This window comes from Passer montanus, unplaced genomic scaffold (assembly GCF_014805655.1).
Source record: "Passer montanus isolate IOZ18808 unplaced genomic scaffold, ASM1480565v1 scaffold13, whole genome shotgun sequence".
Taxonomy (NCBI): Eukaryota; Metazoa; Chordata; class Aves; order Passeriformes; family Passeridae; genus Passer; species Passer montanus.
In genome coordinates this window covers 11,371,425-11,391,420 of record NW_024359832.1, presented here as the reverse complement: position 1 = coordinate 11,391,420, position 19,996 = coordinate 11,371,425, and the positions used below count along the sequence as shown (strand labels likewise).

General features: G+C 38.7%; 1 protein-coding gene across 6 annotated transcripts in view; it reads right to left on the bottom strand.

The window, feature by feature from the left end:
- Positions 1-442: 442 nt before the first annotated feature.
- The window catches only part of PPARGC1A (PPARG coactivator 1 alpha), a 364,561-nt gene continuing 345,007 nt past the window's right edge, over positions 443-19,996 (bottom strand). For 5 of the 6 annotated variants that reach the window (XM_039698889.1, XM_039698886.1, XM_039698888.1 and 2 more), the window contains 6 exons: positions 18,205-19,117; positions 17,536-17,640; positions 17,012-17,132; positions 7,664-7,785; positions 7,158-7,309; positions 443-4,276 (listed from right to left, as the gene is read on the bottom strand). In XM_039698889.1, coding sequence (XP_039554823.1) covers positions 4,173-4,276; positions 7,158-7,309; positions 7,664-7,785; positions 17,012-17,132; positions 17,536-17,640; positions 18,205-19,117 — 1,517 coding nt within the window. In that variant the 3' untranslated portion in view covers positions 443-4,172. Of the gene's footprint in view, positions 4,277-7,157; positions 7,310-7,663; positions 7,786-17,011; positions 17,133-17,535; positions 17,641-18,204; positions 19,118-19,996 lie in introns of those variants that run through there. The other variant, XR_005626495.1, reaches the window with a different exon arrangement.

Below are 19,996 nucleotides of genomic sequence, written 5' to 3'. Positions count from 1 at the left end.
AGCTCTCATGACAAGCTTACTCCCAGAACAGGGGTTTATCATCTCAGGATGGAAGACGGCATTTTGCATTTCTCATTCCCTACTACCTGCACTGGGATCCAGCATGGCCAGACAGAAAAGTCCTTACATTCCCCACCCCCTTCTAACTCAAACCACAACTCTTAAACTCCACTGAGAATGTTTTGAAAGTTTTCTTGCATGATTTATGGCACGGGTCTTCAACAGACTTGGGTATTCATGGCAGAAAGGTACCACTTTCTACCATTAAATATATCAAAACTGGTGATGCTCTGCCATGTACAAAGTACAGTAATGCTGGCATGCTCTGGCCAATAATATGAAATAAATTACAACCACTAGAAAGAATAACAGAAAACCCACTACACAACCAATTGCAAGGGGAAAAAACCTGTAATAAGAATGAGAAACAGAAAGGAATTTGAAACATTCGTTTCCCTTTATTTTCTCAGTGAGGCTGATGTGTACTGCACATTAAAAAAAAAGAAAAAAATCACAGGAATTTTCATACAATGAATTAAACCACAAAAGTACATGTAGAATCAGCAGGTGGAAAATAGCCCAGTTTGGGCTTAACTACTATCTCACTTCCCCTGTTCAGCATAGTCCAACCTACAACTTCACATGTTCACCTACTGTACAAATCTTACAGTAGCTCCATCAGGTCAGTGGTTCACATTATTGAAAATGTCTGTCACATAGGTACAAATTTAGAATCATCACATTATATTACATGGCTATTCTAGTTCATTTATAGATCAGATCTTATACTATAGTGACTGAAGTTCTCATTACAGCCATTAAGAAGGACACATAATCATTACCTACTGTAGGCTTACATCTAAAGGGATGAGAAGGAGGTGTGGTTGTCTTTCTTGTTTTTTTGTTTGGTTTTTTTTTTCAACTGACCCACGTATTATTACCCCAGAGGCACAAACTTTCCTCTCAGCGCTGCTCATGGTGATGGCAGCCCAACTGATTTTCAGAGTAGCTTAGCACTGATGTTTTTCTTCAACTCTAGGCTCCCTGTGTTTGGATTAGTATTTAGATAATTTTCCATTCTGTAGGAATTACTCAGTAACAGCTCTAGGAGAGACCACAGTTCCTAAGCACCAGTTCTGTTACCTGTATTGTGGATGTGGTACTTACCACAGCATGAAAGCAACAGTACAGTCTTCTTATAAAAGACACACAGAGCTATACTGCAATTTGCCTCTGGTGACAATGTGGTACATGTGCTAATTTGAAATGTTTTTGGGGAAGAAAAAAAGAAAAATAAACACTGAGTTTATATTTTGATGGATTTCCTGCTACAGTGTCTATGAAAGATCCAAATAGCTTTATTCAGCAATCCTAGCTCTATTAATTTCATATTTAATTTGTAAATCCACAGAGGAAAGCCATCTTCAAGATGCAAATGTTTGCCAGGCCAGTGAAAAAAAAAAATTTGATTCACTTCATTATGCCTGCTTGGCAAAAAATAAATAATGCCCCCACACAAGCCCCACACCAATTTCTTAATGTCAGCAATCTAGGGCAAAAGAGAACATTTTAAAATTTAATGACAGAAATGTAAAGGCAAAATAGGTAATGCATCTGGTCCTTGAACACATAATATGATATACTAAATATTGATTTCTTAAAAATAATTTATTGCTTTTAATATTTTTTTTACAACAGAAGATACTCAAAATCCAGAAAGAAAAATTGTAAACTTTTAGTTTGGCATTCACACAAAGTTAAAATACCTGCATTTTTAACCTACAGAGCAACAACAAGAATTATGCAGAGTAAAGGATGTTACATTTGTAACACAGAACCTCCAGAAGAGTTCTTGTCTTTTTTTTTGTTGTTTTATTGCTATCTATCTACTGAGAAATAAGAAGCCAAAAAATCAAGCAAGCATCCAGACAGGACAGACAGTGGAATCTCTCAGAACACAATATGCTGGTGATAAAATGAATGCAGCCATCAAAATCAACTGCACTGGTATGGGGATAGAATAGTTTTCTAAGTTTTGGAGTGGGAAGGTAGATTAAATAGTTAGGTGTGTCATACCTTTAAGAAGAGTCATGAATGCCAAAGAGTAATAGAATAAGAAATCTATACATTCACAAGCAAATTCCAAACTTTGCTGATTCAGTAGAGACTCCGAGTTCAGATGAAATTCTGATGCTCAGAATAGCAGTAGTTTATACTCTTGTGGTTTTTTTCTTTCCTGAAATTTCTATTTAATTTAACAGAAGCAATGTCATCAGCAACAATGTCATGGGCACATTTGAGGCCATGCTAGTGCATAGTAAAAAAAAGAGGAAAAAACCGAAAACCAACCCACTGCTTCTGCAAAAGCAGAATTTCCAAACAAAGCACTTGCTTACTCCAAACTGACAACCATCATGCATCCTAGGTATAAAATTTCCACTGGCCTTTTTATTCTTTTAGTCATCTCATAATTTATAATAAATAGGATAATTATAACTGATAAATATGTCTCTTTAGTAAACAAAGGAATGAAGGATTGGTATTTATACAGGATGCATAACTGTAAAAAATATAGATAAATACCATCATTAAACTCTGCCAATGAAAAGATTACTGGCTTCAAGAACAGTGTTCAGACACAGAATTACTGTAAAAATCATACTGTACTTAGTACCTCAGCATATTTTTATCAAACTAAAATCACAAAAATTAAAACAAAATAGCATTTTAAAAAGATTTTTGACCTCTAGTTCCAAAACTACTGTTGATACATAAAATAAAAACATTTCTTAATGATTACCCATTTGAGAGACTTTACATAAAATTATGATATTTTCTAGAAAAATTTAGATGAGAAAATTTCATTCCCCTAACAAATTCAGTGTATAAAACTGCAAAAGAAAATCAAGCAATGAGAAAAATGTGGAAAAATACTGCAGAAGGTGGTTAATATCTTTTGGGCTAGGATAATTCTTGACAAAATTCTTATATAGGCTCACCAAAGAAGGGATGAATGTGTATAATGCATTTTTGCACTCAGACACACATGCACACATATGCACACTCACACCCTCACCCACACGCTTTTCTCTTTTTTTTTACAATCAAATATATATAAGCATAAGTTCAGCTTTCTACATATGTTAGTGTACAATAATTGTTTCACCTCATATAATTACATTTGAGTATTCTTGATTAAGAAAAATTCAGCAGTTTTTGAAAAGAAGGCTGCATTTACAGTGCATAGCTGTAACAAAAAAGAACATCGTCATACAGTATGTACATAAATAAAAATACTCCATTTAACATTTGTAAATACTCAACTACTTTAGAGAATGTAGCAAATAAACTATCTGTGCACACACCCAGATAGTTATATCCAACTCTTATTAATAATGTAACACCACGTCCGCTCATTAGAATAAATCGCTGAACAAGCTGCACATTTGACCATTAACAAGGCTTTGAAAATTTTGCTGTGGAAGATCAATGTTGTAGACATTTACATGGGTGTCAGAATTAAAAGATGAAACTTCAAAATGTTAGGGAAGCTTGAGCCGTGAAATTTTCTTTTCTGCAAAAAAAAAAAAAAAAACACAAAAAACCCCCCAAAAAAACAAACCAAACCAAAAAAGAACAACCTTAAAACAAAGCTAAGACAGATTGCAGGCTTCTGGGACCTGTGGTTTCTTCTGGATTGTCATATTATCACCGTGAGAAGAAGCATCTTTACCAAAAAAAAATACGCAGTGTCTGATCCCCAGACATCAGCAGCCATAGTTCTCACACTGGGGTTTTTTTCTGTTTGTTTTTGTTCTTTTTTTGTTAAAATGCAATATGTACAGATTTTGCAGTTCATCGTTGTACGTGTATCTCTGTGGAACTGCTGCCATGTCTCGTGATTTGCACTGGACGCGCAAGGAACGCCCGGCTCCCCCGCCACCGCTCACCCGCGAAAGCGCAGCTGACACCCATGGACATGCGTGTGCTTACTGGACAGCATCCTGCCCCTCCACTCCTCGAGCAGCTGTGTTCATGTAAACCATGGTTTTGAACAGAGAGTGTAAAGTAGGAGAAATTCCTAAGTACGACTTTTCAGTTGTCCGTTATTGAAGGACGTGATGTCCGTGAGGTATTCGCCATCCCTTTGTTTTCCTCGGATGACATGCTTGTTACCTACGCAGGCTCCGCTGTGCCTCTTTGAGTAAACTATCAAAATCCATGGAGTCATACTTGCTTTTAGTAGAAGCAGGATCAAAATCATCTGAGTTTGAATCTGAAACCCAAAGGATGCAAGTTTAAGTAAGAAGCAAGAACTACTTATTTTCTCTGTATATTGGTACAAACAAGACACTGAAGAAAAACTCCACTTACAACCACAACTTTATGGGATGATAAAAGAATAGAAATGATCATCACAGAAGCTTTAGGTATTCCTGGTAGGAAGTAGCACCTAACAAAAGTGGTACACATTGTTAGCAGTGGGCAAGACCACTAATTGCATATACTTTTAGAGCAGGTTAACTCAAAACAGTTTCCTCAAGGACTTGAGCACCCAGGCACTCGTGTGTAGGTCTCAAAGTAGTCCAGATAATCTTGACAGATGCCTTAACCAAAACTCCACCTTTGTGTTGTAATTCTTATTTAGTAACATGTCCAAAACTTAATTTTCCTAAGAAAGGTTCTGAAGAAAGCCAGGGCAGTCTGTGAGCAGCATACAGAGGACAGAGCCCATCTTGCCTTGGAGTCTCGTGGAAGTCTTTACACCTGCCAGAATCTCTGGTTTTGCTTCAATTTACCTTTTTGGGTTTGCTTGTTTAGAGTGAGCAATTCTGGGCAGGGCCTCTGCATGGCTGCATGAGCAGTCTCAGGTGGGCTCCTCAGCTTTCTGCATCACATGTGATAAGCCACAGCAGCAAGAGCAGCCCAGCTCCTGCAGCCTGGGATACCTGTTCCAGCCTTGCCAGTTGCTCAGGCACGGACGTCAGTCTGTTCCCAGCACAGAGGAGGGATTGTACGTCTGTGGCCACACAACTCCAGTACAATTATTGACATGGCTGCAAGCAATGAATTTCCTTTTGGAGTCAACCCTGCTTAACACTGACTCTCACCAGTTCCTGTGTCACAGCTCCTTTATGAGAGTGCCCTTTTCTTGCCATTTCTTGTGTTGAATTAATCAGAACTCCCCATCTACCACTATAAGACACACTGCGCATTAAATGTTCATTACAAGTTCTGTTAAGACAATATCTTCTCACAGAGGAGAGGTGTTAAACTTCTGACTACTATTTTCAAGTGTTTTCTTTCTTCTGTACTCAACCCAAAGCTGATTAATTCTCTCTGTCCTGGTACCAGCTCATGAATTTTAAAGTTCATCCTGCCATTTCCTTATGCTCCTCTATCAGATACTCTGCAAAATACAGGGAATGCAGTCTGAAGTTCAGAAGCTCAAGCTGTCAGCAGGACAAAGTGAAAACAGTCTGCTCACAGATACTCTGGGAATCCCTTCACAATGGAGAGAGTTGACAGGGAATACTCCCAGTGATGAATAATGTTCAAGAGGGTTCCCTTCAGACAACTTACTTTAAACCCCAGATTTTCTGAGATACAGAGATGACCTTGGCTTCCATTGCTGAAGATAAGTCAAATCAAGGCAAGACTTTAATCTGGTTTTACTGTTTTTATCAGCCTACATTTCAACAAATGCCTTACTACCTTTTATATTTTCTACATCAGCATTGTATCTCTTCAGCAGTCAATTGGCTTTTCTTAGCTTTACATTATCTGTTTAACCACTGATGTGAATTATAGCATATTCATTGTGAACAATGCATATAATCTTCATAATTTATTTTGAAAAGAGATCAATTGGTTAGGAAAAATATATCTGCATTCACTTCCTGCATTGTACAAAGCTGAGGGCAGCACATGCAAGATTTCATTAGCACTGTGTTACAGGGTTATGAGAGATTTTAATGACTGTGGTCATTTATTCATAAAAAAATCCACAGTATCTGATTAATATAGATTCAACTGCAAAAATGTGCCTTGCTATGTAATTCAGAAAAGAGTATTTTCCATGCCTTTAGTCTATTTATACAGGTATTAAGAAAGGTTTAACATTTAATGAATACTTTACATTTTAAAAGGTAATTAAATAAGAGGTGAGTTTATCCTGCATTGTAATATTACAGAGGCTGTTTTGGTAGTCTGCATAGTCTCTTTATGCATATACTTAACATCGGTATTCCTGCTGGAAGACTTTGATCTTCTCCAAAAAGCCTTGCAAGGGGAAGAAGCACCACACCCTGACTCTGTGCATAGGACAGAATCACACATTTTTGTCCAGGCAAGAGTCAGACAGACCAAAGTGAGCTGTCACAGCCAGCAGGCACACTTGGGATTGGAGTTATCACAGCATACTGGGGGCTGGAGAATGCTATGCATAAACCCCATATCATTGGAACTGCAAACACCAAAAGAATTGCTAAGCTGTCCACAGGTTGGAGTCTCTGACATCATGACTGGAAGGCCCTGCAAGGAGACACCTTCATACACATACATGCTTATGCACGATTTTAGAATCACCAGTTGAGATCAGTGGCTTTTGCCACATTAAGGGTCAGATTTGGCCACAAGCTCTTCTAGATTTCAAACTTGAGCAACTATGAATTGTGTTTAATGAGTGCCCCTGGCAAATTATGCCCATCTACAACAGAACTCATATCAAAGTAAGAATCATAATGAAGTTTTTGGGTTGAGGCCTCTACTTTGTCATCGGTTTATCTCTCGTATACATAAGTGAGGTATTGGAATCAAACAGTTACAGCAATAAATAGTAAAGCATATGGGAGGTTTCTGCAGTGCTATCTTTTCAACTTAGAAATGTATTATTGAATACTGGGCACTTATTTTTGATTATGATGCAAATGGGCTTTAAAAGAATATTCACAGTTTGGAACCACTGAAAGAAACCAGCTCCGATTAGTAGTAGACTTTTAAACTTCTTACAGCAGGTGAAAAACACTTTCTTCAACACCCCTCTAATCATTTAAATGGTATCAGCAATAAACAAAAAAAAAAAGTAAACCTTAAATTCTCATGAGTTACAAGATTCAATTCAATTTACTTCAATTCACATAGAGCAAAATACCTACCTAGATCTGCATAGTTAGACTTGCAAAACTGCTTGCGTCCACAGAAGTACAGCTCAAAATCAGGTTCACTTGACCTGCGTAAAGTGTATCCATTTTCAAGAGCAGCAAAGGCGTCACAAGTATAGCGGTAGGTGATGAAACCATAGCTGTCTCTGCCATTGAAAAATACAGTTGTGAACAAAAGCTGAGAAGAGTTAACACACATTAGTGTAACCCCTTCCTGAAAGCAAGAACTTGCCGGAGACCCAGCAGTGGAAATGCCAGAAGTACTGCATCCATTTATCAGCATGATTGTCCTGTCATGCAGCTAAATACTTATTTCTGGGACAGGAAATTTCAACTCGCAAGATTAATAAATAAGGATGAAAGAAAATAAGTAAGGTTTTGAACTCAGCATGTCATCTGTCACAGGACTTATACTGGCAACTCCCATACCAGTAATCTTACTGCCATAATTTTTTACATATGGCAGCTCTCAAACAAGAAGTAATCTCAAAAGTTCCTACCCATCATCCCGCAAATTTACTGTGCACTCCTCAATTTCACCAAAAACTTCAAACCGGTCCCTCAGTTCTGTTCGGGTTGTGTCAGGTCTGATTTTACCCAGATAAATCACACGACGTTCTTCCTGTTGATAAAGAGCAACCGGAAGGAGTTCTTTTAAAAAATGTGTAACAGAGATGAACCTGTACATACATGCATGCAAAGACACACACGGATTTGCAGAGGACGCAAAATTATAGAAACACTCTTTTGTGGAAGGCCTACTGCATCTTGCACATACATGAAACAGTTCTCTGCTGGAAAGCATCTAAGGTATTTAAGTGACACTGCATTTGTCAGGTGGTGCGCTCCTGGAAGACTTCACTGATTGCAGTTGCTGTTCTGTGCACTGACAGATGCTTCCCTTTGTATCCTACTGCACCTTCTTCCCTCTCACCTTTTCTACAACTTCCCTTCCAGGACTGCAAACTCTTCCAAACTAGGAGCTCAGTTTCTCTTGTATTCATGTATAGAATTGCAAGTAAAACTCATCTTAGTTGCAGACTAGCATAAAGTAACAAAATAATTGCACAGGTATACCACAGACATAACAAAATGTATCACAAGTATAACCTTATAAACTCATATGACTCAATAGCTGATTCATCCAGCAATCCTGTTTCACCATAATCCATACCTTTAAATAGAGGGAAAACTTTTTAAGACTGTCACCCCAGCCAAAACCTAAGTACTACACAGCCCTTAGCTCATTCCCTGCTCATTGGTGGGATAGGGAGGAAAACCAGAAAAAGGTGAAACACCTGTATTCTAATCAGCTTAATGAATGAACCAAAGAAATATATAGTAACAGTAATAATTATAAGGACAGTAACTGTAATGAAAAGGGGAGAGAGAGGAACACAACCCAAAGAAACAAGCGTAGCACCTGCTGACCAACACCCAGTCCGTCCACAAGCAGTGGTCTGCCTCTCCAGCCAACTCCCTCTGGTTTATATGCTGGGCATGATGCCATATGGTATGGAATATCACTTTGGCCACCTCAGGTCAGCTGCCCTGGCCATACTCCCTGCAAGCATCTTGTGCACCTGCTCCCTGGCAGAGCATGGGAAACTGGAAATTCCTTCATTCAGAGTAAGCACTGCTTAACAATAATTAAAACATCAATGTCTTATCAACATTAACACTAAATCAAAATACCGTGCTGTACCAACTGTAGCTACTAAGAAGAAAATTAACTCTATGGCAGCAGAAACCAGGACTGGGTCCAAAATATGCCTTTTTAAAAAATAAATATTGCAGAGGGAATGACAGGAAGTAAAATATATCCCACAGTCACCACTGCCTTTTGATTTATTCAGAATAAAAAACACCTGACTGAAGACCTTAAGCTAGGATCTCTTCTGCATGTTCTTTCAACACTTGGAACAAAGCATCAGATACTTTTATAACAATCAAGCTGTGGTCGTATCATTCTTTCCTTAGTGCAAGTGCTCAGCTGAATGAGGGAAGGAGTAGAAAACCCTTTAAAAGTCACTTCATGAATTTTAGGATAAACACTTTTCTGAGGGCAGAGCTATTTAGTGAGCTGCAAGAAAAGAAAATGGAAAAAGGAGATCTTTAAAACACTGACCTTAAGGTAACCAGGGCAAAGAAGCACCAGCTATACATGGCCTGGGTGCTCAGCCTTCCTGTCTCCGATTGCCTCTGGCCTGGCACTACTGGCCCTACTGCTCATCCCTTACACACCCACACAGCAGTCCCATAAATCCAACCACCACCGCATTCTCAGCTGGCGTAAATCTGTCAGTCAGTGGAGCAATGTCAGTTTAAACCATCAACTTTGGCACCTGAGACTTGTGCAGAATTTAGGTGCTGAATGCCGAAGGAGCTACACTGACTGCTGAGAATTCATGACTATCGTAACCTGGAGGTGCCTAAAGGCTAATGGCACCTCAACTGTGCAATGCAAAAGGCACTAGGGACCTAAATATAGACTTGCGTTCCTGCTCAGAAACATTCTAGCCTGAAGAGACAGGTAGTTTATAGTGTTACAATTCAGATATAGCATGAAATGTATCTTTTTCTGGAGTCCCTACAGAGGCATAAAGCACCAGCCACTCTTGGACCATGGACAATACAGTTGAGATCAGACCAAAACACAGGTAAAACCAGAAATTATATTGCTATAGCTTCTTTACTTGTTTGAGCATTCATTATGGACAAAGAGACCATCAGAATTCTCAGTTTGGGGTGCTGGAAATCTTGTCTTCCTGTTCCCAGGAGTGCACTTTGCTCTCAGGAACTATTTAATGCAAAATAAATAAACAATTCCTGCAGCAGGAAGCCAACACTAAAATATTTGTCTCCCAACAGAAACTCCTTCTTGCTAGCACATTCAGTAAACTATTTTCACTGACTCTTTTCCTGGCCTCACAAATCTCGGGGGCTAAGATCCAGTTAATAATCTAAGCTCCTGAGAAATGAAAGTTTAAAACTGCAGAAAACAGAGAATCAAGAATCAAACATTTCTACCCTAAAGCCCTACCCACTAAGGAGTGGCACAAGAATTACCTGTGTCCCTTACAGGTCCCTGGTCAGCCCAGTGGAGTCCTTGGTTGCTCTACCAAAGTCTCTTCTTAATCAGGGGGACCTGGTAAGGATCTCATTTAGACACTTTAAACTACTGCCTCTTTTGATTATGTAAGGAACCAAGGTGAGTGCCTTGATAGTCCTCTGTAACCATGCTGGGACAGACACATCCACTTTTAAATGTTACACCTTCCAAAATACAGGGTCCAAAAGCTGCCCTTGTTCTCTGCCATAGCAGTGCAGTTTGAGAAGCTAGTGTGGCTAAAAGAAGGACTTGTGGTCATGAACAGCCATACATTTAGGGCACACGGGTACTTTCCAGACAGCTGCTCCTTTTTATCTCTGTCTCCACTGTGTCCCAGCCCACAGCCCTGACGTTCCTGACAGAGGAGTTTGGGCAGGGCTCCTGTGAACCAGGGACTGTAGAGTGCCAGCTACAGAAATCTGCATTTCTTCCATTTCCCCATTCTAATTCTGCTTACTTTCACTATGGTTGGGTGCTATAAACTTCAAAAACAGGAAAATCTGCATATGCACAGTAATTACTTTTTCAGACTGTTTTACCAAATCAAGGATTTAACCGCACTGAAGCACTTGATAAGAAACAATTCCATTGATACTTGCTATTGAACCTAAATGGCTGACCAGATGGAGCAGAACATAACGCAGCAGACTGCCTAATATACTTTAGCTGAGATAATACATCTCAACTGAAAAAAACATAATGTTTCACTCACTGACATGGAGATTGTTATATTACAGTGTGATGGAAATATCTATTGCACACTCTTCCATAAGTCTGTCTCCACGCCTGTGCAATTTTTCCTTCTTCTATCCCTCTAATAACCTTTATATCTCTAATATGCCTTTAAGACAACTGTAATAAACCAAAACTGAACAATTAAAAAAAAAAAGCCTGTTAAAGTACTGTTAAGGGAATAAGTTAAACCTGCAAAATTAAGGAAATTCAAACTTAAAGCTGAAATGCACCATATGTCCTCCAGTGTGCACATATGAGGAGATGGGTTCAAGTATTTTTTTTAAGCAGAATGCCATGATGGAATAAGATACCCCAGAACACAGGATTCACACAGCAATGTCTTTGTCTTGCTAATTTTGAGATTATTTAAAGCAACTATGAATATTAATATTCACAGAGATGCCTTTGTTTTATTCCCATTAATAATAAGAGCTATAGAAGCCTAAGAAGATTGCAACACACCTCTAAATATTAAGGACCTTTTTTGATATAAGTTACATATGTAAGGCTATATGGGCATACTAAGTAAAATGTTTACTGCAGTTGTTAGACGATATGATAGATGACTTGGAAAGCTAGAGAAGGACAGAGAAAAACTTTTTTTCTCAACTTCATATGGGCAGAGGGAACCTGCAGGAAACACCAGAAGCTACTTGTTCATATTTCCCTCCCTAAAGTGCATACGATTTATTTTGCATCATAAGTGTTAAGTGTGCATCCTTGCTCTGCCAGGTTAAAAAGAAGAGAATAATCCAGCCAACTCCCTCAAACCTAACATGTGTGTCTTCTTTCATGATCTTGCTCGTTTTTCATCGCAGCAAAAACATTTGAATAGAAAGATGTGGCAAAAAATTTTGGACTGACAAGCAGTATTTTAAGTCTCAAATGAAAATCCTAAAGCATTAGAATAATGAGAAAATAATAACATGAAAATAAAAATAATTAGAATATGAGAAAACAAGACTGGGATCCACCTTACACATCTAAGGGTCAATAAAGCGACTACTCATCCTCTAAATACTGACTGATGCTAAGGATTTTTTTGTCTTGCAAAGGATTCCTCCAAAACTTTATTTTCTTTGTGCTTCCTTATTCCTAAGTCTTTATTCCATAATTATTTCATCATTAGATTTATTAGTTTTCCCTCAGGTTTTTTTACTTCTTCCCCCAACAGTTGTTATCTTTGCCTGCCTGTGGTGATGCTGTTCCCATTTTCCTACCACTTTTTGTCTGTATGTCTGTGGTGCATACCTAGTTCTCCAAGAGCCAGGTAATGCTTTATGTGAAGCTGAGAGAAGAAATCCAGGAGCATTTTAAAGTTGGGTTCTGTTATGGGCTTGTAAAGGCTCTGCTGCTCACTCCAGCACAGGTGTCTAGCTGGGTACACACTCCATGTCTATGTTGTCTCCCATGCCAAATGACTTCTCTGCCAGTAGAGACTTTAAGCCATGAAGACTTTTATCCTTACAGCTGAAGGCCAAATATAATTTTGAAAATGTAATGGGATTGGTTGGACAGAGTTCCAAAAACAGAAATGCTATGGGTGGAAATAAGCCACTAAAGCTTAAGCTTCTGATGTAATAATAATGAGAAAAAATTCCTTATATTGAGTAAAGAAAAATTAGTATGGCCTGTGAGTATGTGAGTATGAATGGAGAAAGTAAAAATCACAAAAACTGGAGGAAAAAACCAAACAAGATTATTATCTTATTCAGATACACTCCATGGTGACTGCTAGAAAAATAATGATGGACCAGTAAAACTCAAAATTTAAGTAGAAACATATACAGCAAAGTTAGAGTATCTGGGATCTAGGCCATCAAAATTAGCAACAACAAAAAATCAAAATTAAGTATACAACATACACTGAATCCTTCATAAGTGGAAATCCATTGTACTATAGCCTAACTCTGGTTTTAGACTTTTGAGAAGGCAGGCACTCATTTATGAAACCACCTTTCTCCTGCCTTCCTGTTTTAGAGCAATTTATTTTCTTTGAAACCATGTGTTTCTTTCTGATACAGTGGCCTCACAGTACATTTATCTTTTTATGTCTCTAAGCTCTCTGGGACCAGGACTCTCGATACTTGTCTCATAAAGGCTGCCAGCATTTAGGAATGAAAAGTAGTAATGTTAATTGTAATTTTCTACTTCAGTATAACCTGTTTTTGTTATACCTCTTGGCAGTAGCCAGTGCACACAGTAAATGAGCTCCACAAAGGATTGACTGTAAGTCGTTATCATGGCCAGAGTGGCAGAGTAGCAGAGAGCCACAACACCGAGGTTAAGCTCACCAGACAGCTTAACCTCCAGCTCTGGTGCACCACATCAATGAGGAATCACCAGCTAGTGACTCCAGAACTGGAATGTGCTAACTATTTATGGTGCCATGCTTCGGAAAGTATTTGCCACATGATCTAATGAACTGCTGGAGTAAAAACCCCACACAACTCAGAAATTTCCTGGAGTGTATCAGAAGAAAAGAAGGGCCTTCTAGCCTCTTAGCAAGTCACTGTGGTCTGCCCTGGTTGGGGGTTGGATCCCAGTTTCTACAAAGCACTGTTTTCACAAAACTCTGCTATCCCGCAGTGCTCCTCAAGTCATAGTCCATGTGTCTCCACTATGATCTGACTTACATGGTTAAGCAAGTCCTGGTGGCAGACCATTCCTATGTTCAGTGAGGATCCATTAAAAAAAAAACAAAACAACTTGACCCAGTGAAATAAAACAAAACAAGATCAAACTAAACTGTGCTAACATTTGGTCAGTTATGAAAGGAATCACAATCAAAAGTATAAATCAGTGAATGAATGAATGAATGACCAAGAAAAATATTTTTTTAATTGTCTAAGTACTTTGTAGCCTCACCCGGTATTTTTCAGATAACATTTGGTCAGTTATGAAAGGAATCACAATCAAAAGTATAAATCAGTGAATGAATGAACGAATTACCTAGAAAAATATTTTTTTAACTAAGTACTTTGTAGCCTCACCCTGTATTTTTCAGGCATGCCTGTTCAAAATTAAGAACTTAATCCACAAAAAAGGCACTGAATCTCCAGTAACTGGAGAGGGGGAAAGAAGAAAAAGAAGATGAGAAGAATATCACAGTACCTTTTGAAGTCAATCCACTGTATACTAGTTATAAGTCTAGACAGGAATTCAGGAATCTATACAGGAAAACACTATCCCGGCTTCTAGTTCTGAATATTCTACAGTGAAGGTGGTGTGTGCAAGACTGAAGGGGCAGCTTTCAAACATGCTTGTGCCACAGAACATGACTACAGGCTTCTAAAACAAGCCTCCTCAGCATTCTTTCAGTATGTCTTCACATCTGCCAAAATACAAGCTGGCTGCACAATCAAAGGGCATTCCTTCACATATGGTTTTGACAGATTAAAAGATGTTAATTTTTTTCCCCCTCATTTCTTTTTTCCTAGGTTTTCCATACCTGTTGTCCCACAGAGACTAATTCTAGACTCTGCTTCTACAATACCTAATGACTTTTGGCTCTGTCACAACTTCTGCTCCTTTACTGTGCATCCTTTCTACAACTAACTCTTCAGATCTCAGAGCAGTGCTGCTCATGAAGAAAGTCACCTGCCCTGTGTAATAACTGAGGCATTAGTACTGCCCAATCTTTGGGCCATTCTTCTAAGAGTATCTGCAAGTATGTGGCCATAAATCAGATCTGGCAGCACGAGAATGGGCTAGAAAGAAAATAAAAAATTCCCCAATACAGAGAGCAAAGAAATCTAAATTTATGGGACTGTGGAAAGAGCTCAAGGAAAGAAAGAGAGGACATTCTTGTGGCTGAACAATAAATGAGTTGAGTCCCTCAAGACTGAAAAGAGTAACAAAAAAAAGACCCATAAACCAAAAGGCGTAAGAAAAAAGCAGAGAATGCTAGAAATTATACAAATTTTGTCACTGAATTCATGAGATTGGAGATGCCCTTTCCCTGCTGTCTCCTACTCCTTACCTGGTTTCACGGGATATAAAATAGCACAATTCAATACAGACTTTTAAAGTAAAAGTGCTGGCAGACTTTGGATAATGCAGTTAATATGAATTAATCTACATTTCCTGCAGAACTCACACAGATGACTGAATTTTAGATTTTTTGCCATTGTCTCTTTATTGATATTTATTTTTCGTTTTGATTTATGTCTATTAATAAATAATTCCATTAATTAAGTTAATTATAATCAAAATTATCACTTTAGAAAGAAAATAAATTCAACCTTGGTTTTGAATTGTCTAGAATTTTTGATGCAGTATGATGCAGCATATCTGGAGCTTTTTAAGTTTCTTTTCTTTCCTTTTTCCTTTCCTCTTGATTAGCTACTTACCAAATATTTGTTTGTTTTAAACTAAATCAAATTTTCTACCTCCTCAGCAGGATTCATGATTATTTATATGGGTAAGGTACAGTAATTGAGAAGTAGCAAGATACACCCATGACAGAAGTCTACTTGAATCTCTAATTTGTAGTAGCTCTAAGAGAGAACAGCAAGTGTAAGTTACGATTGCTGGAAGGTAGTGTTCATCTCTAAGCAGATGGAAGCCAGATATTTTAAACTAACTGCAACAATTGACTTAAATATGGCCCTGTCTGAAGCCAAACAAAATTATTCTACTGCCATCACTGTGCTTCAGAGCAGCACAGCAGAGCATGTTATAGCTCTAAATCTTGTGCTTTACAAAATATACCCATCGCCCACCCTTTGTAGACAGTGAAATGGAGAAAAGTGAAATGATTTGCTGAAGCTCACTAAGAACAACAGAGACAAAAAACAGACCATAAAGTTGTCTGTTCACTCCCAGGACTCCTCATTGCTGTAGACTATGCCAGTCTCTGCCAATCTCTACACACTCCTGGTTCTGTAGCTACATTAGGAGAAATGCTGCCAAGTGTGTGACAAATCACCTTTTGCTACAAAGTCCACTAATGTCACTGGGAAAAAGACCTATTAATTTTTGTGACCTCTGGACAGAGCACTAATGGAAAACCTGGGAACAAAGATGAAGTATCCTGGTCTGTACCAGGTCATGCAAGAGCCAGAGCACAGCCGGAGCAGCCGTGCAGGTACAACTGAATGGAAAGAGCAGGACAGAGAAAATCAAAATGTTAAGGTGAGCCACCAAATGGGCTTAGCAACTTTTACAGCAACTGATTTACAGCAGCTCCCAGTTGAATTTATCAAAATGCCGTTGCCAATGGGGAACTCAAAAGGGGAAAAAGCCACCCCTCCATTTAATAGCCATTCTTCCTTCTGTCCTACTGCTACAACAGCCAAGAGAGCTGCTTATTCCCACATGGGTTATTTTCTTTGCTTCAGGAATTTCAGTTGTTTCATAAAGAACACTGATGAACAAAATAATTAAATAATGCATATTCATTACAAGAGGGCCAGTGCTAAGTGACATTTTTAAATTGCATCTCATCTTCAGACTATTTTGCTAAGAATAACCTAAAAAATTAACCAAATCACAGACACTGAAAAAAACATAATTCAAGCCAAGTCTTTGGATCCCAGTTTTGAGTTCTGTTGCCTGCACCCTTTGTATAGACAATTACAGCCACTCTGAGAGTTCAGCAATTGGTATATCACCTGAATCCTTATTTTGCATATCTCTGTGGGTGAAATACAGTATAAAAGGCAGGTTCACTCATATATCTGTGTAAGAAATAGATTAGGTCTCTTCTACTAGTCTACTATCTGGGATGACCCCTTTCTCTAGTAAGTTCTCTTATCTGTTCAGTGTGAAAAACTTGAGTGTTGCAATTTACAGAACCTGAAAAAATTAGTAGTGTCACACCAAAACAGAAATTATTATGAAAACACATATTTGCTAAAAAAGAAAAATATTAAGAAATACACACAAGTAAATTTTTGTATTTTTATAAAAAAGAAATAAAGTTTGATTTCTAGCATTAGAATCCATGAAAAGAAACAGAGATCTATTTCATTAGGAAAGTTATCTTTACAGTGCTTACAATTGCTTTCTGCCTTTGTCTCTCCCTTTGCTTGGCCCTTTCAGATTCCCGTTTTTCATACTCTTTGCGGTATTCTTCCCTCTTCAGCCTTTCATGCTGATATTCCTCATAGCTGTCATATCTAGGAAACACAACTTAGTCATCAAATCAAGCACCTGCATTTGTGAATGTAATATTAGTAATACAATTTCTGGAATGCTTTACTATCACAGGCAGTTAGAGAAAGGACAAGAGGAAATGGCTTCAAACTCCAACCAGAGGAGGTTCAGGTTGGACACCAGGAAGAATTTCTTCACTGGAAGGGTGGTTAGGCATTGGAATGGGCTGCCCAGGGAATTGGTGGAGTCACCATCCCTGGAAGTGTCCATGAAATGAGTGGACATGCTACGGTTTAGGTGATGTGGTTGTGTTTAGCCAAAGGTCGGACTCAACGAACTCAGAGGTCTCTTCCAGCCGATATGATTCTACAGTGATCTCCTGCGGAACAGCTGCAAAGCATACCAAATGCAGGCCGAAGGCACTACCTGGGTCTGCGACTGCACGGTGATCTGGACCGCGATCTTCCACCTAAGGGAGAACTTCTGTATGTTCGGTGTCTACAGTGGCTGGACTCACAATTGCAACAAGATCTGCAGGAAGAAACACATTCACCTCTGTCATTCCATTTGAGTCTACTGACACCATTTTCTACCTCTTCCCTGAACTTACAATTTCTTCTAAGCTACCAGTGGGATTTTCCAGTGACAGTCTGCAATCTCCTAGTCAACTAAGGGGCCTCAAGAGATTTCTCCCCTCCTGGCCTTTCAGTAATTTTCCTTATTGAGGCTAACACAGAGCAGACAGTCAGCCATTGTCAACTCCATCTGATAGAGGCCATAGCAAGATTGGCACCAGGCAGCTCACAGATAATGGGGTAGGTTAGTTGGGTACATCTCTCATCAATTGCTCTGCCTCTGACCTGACTGCCTCTGCTCAGAAGGTGTAAACCTGGCAAATTCAAAGGACATTGGAAACAAGTGTTTCTTTAGCAAACCTGTAACCTTCAGAGATAATCAGCTGAGGAGCAACAGAATGAGTTGCACTGGATTAAGTTTTTTCTTGCTTTTTTTTCTTTCTTTCCCGTAAGTTTCTTACTGTTTTTGCTGTTTGTCTTATTAGCTACAATGATCATACATGAATTTGCTGCACCATACCTTGAAGAGGATCTACTACAGGGCGACCTTGATCTCGATCGGGAATATGGAGAACGGGAACAAGACCTGCGTTGAGGAAAGGACCTTGATCTAGAGCGTGTCCTTTGGGATCTTTGAGAAAATAAGGATTTGGGTGGAGACACTGAATCTCTGCATGGAGAGTTAAAAGAAGAGCAAGAAGGTGATTCATCAAATAATGAATAGGCTTGTGTCCCATCCCAAGGGTAGCATAGTTTATCACTTTCATCTTCACTGTCATCAAACAGACCATCCATTGCTAGTCCTGAATTTATAAACATAGGTAGTTTGGAGAATTGTTCATTACTGTAATCACTGTCCCTTAGTTCTCTGCTCTTATCTGCTTCTTCATCAAAAACAGCTTGGCTGGGGTGACCAAAATGCTTATTCAGTTCAGCCCGAATTTCCTGGTCTTGAAGCTGTTTTCTGTTATTACCATGGGATCCCTGTTTATTTGTCTGTAAAGTCTCTTTCTTGAAATACTGGTCTTGTTCTAAAGAAGAACAAATCTGACACTGCCACCCAGGTGAAGAATCCTTAAATTCTGGTTGTCTGGAGTCCTGAAGTTCCTGGGATATTTTCATGTGTATTTCCGATTTTGAATTCACAGATTGACAGTAGTCATGGTCACCAAACAGCCGCAAACTGGGCCGTTTTGTCTTTCTCTCCTCATGTCCACTGGACAGTACTGTAGTCTTGCTAAGCTGTGTGCACAGCTCAGACTGGTCTGGACCCTTCTTGATTGGGTTATTTCCTGGAGAACTGGAAGACTCACTATAGCGGGGCTTTTTTGAAGGTGGTACAACAGTCTTGCATGATGACTTCAGTTTAGGTGAAGTCCTAAAAGGATTATCTTGGTTCGCTTTATGAGGAGGGGTCGTAGGTGGAGTTAGGCCTACAGGGAGTAAAAGGAGGTACAGAATGCTTTTAAGCACACATATAATGTTTATAAAGGTGGCTCATATGCTTCTTAAAATAGATACAAAGCAAGACCCATTTTATGTCACTTCAAGACTGCCAATATTGAGAATAAAACTGCCAAAGGTCTGGTAACAACAATAGCAACAATACTAATGCATTGCCATCAGTCTCCAGCATAATTTCTGCCCCTCCCCTTCCTCCATGACATCCGCCCCTCTCTCTGTAGGTTTTAATAGAAAAGATCAAGAGATAAAACACCAAAGACATTTTTGTTAAATACAAAATAGATTTTGATGTAAAAATGAAAAGTCAAAAGACTGGCACCATCAAAAACATAAAGAACCTGGCAAAGAAGAATCTGGATAAAAGCATAGCCAAGAGAAATAAATGAGTGGTACCAAAGGATGCAGAACTTAAATGCAATGAAATACAGCCACCCTAACTCAGTGGCAATGACTCTTTGTGTCCAGAGTTCATTAACTAAAAAAACCATTGAGAATATATGTCTAATACATTCCTTGAGCATAATTAATACATTTTGCCTTAAATGTGGTTCTGCAGCTGAAACCCAAATGAACAATAATACAACCACAAGTGTAATGAACCCTTGCATTTAGAACTAAATCTTGGTGAGAATCATGCAGTAGGGAGTCAAAATGAAACAGGTACATCTTAATATTAGTTATTGGGTTCGTATTAGTACTAGATCAGTATTCAGTGACTAAATATACTGCTAACTAACAGGATTATTTATATAACTGCAATAGATTGTATCACTGTGATGAGACAAATTGCAGGAAGGACTAAGCATATTCCAGTAAAGCCTGGGAACTGAAGCAGCATCTTCCCACTA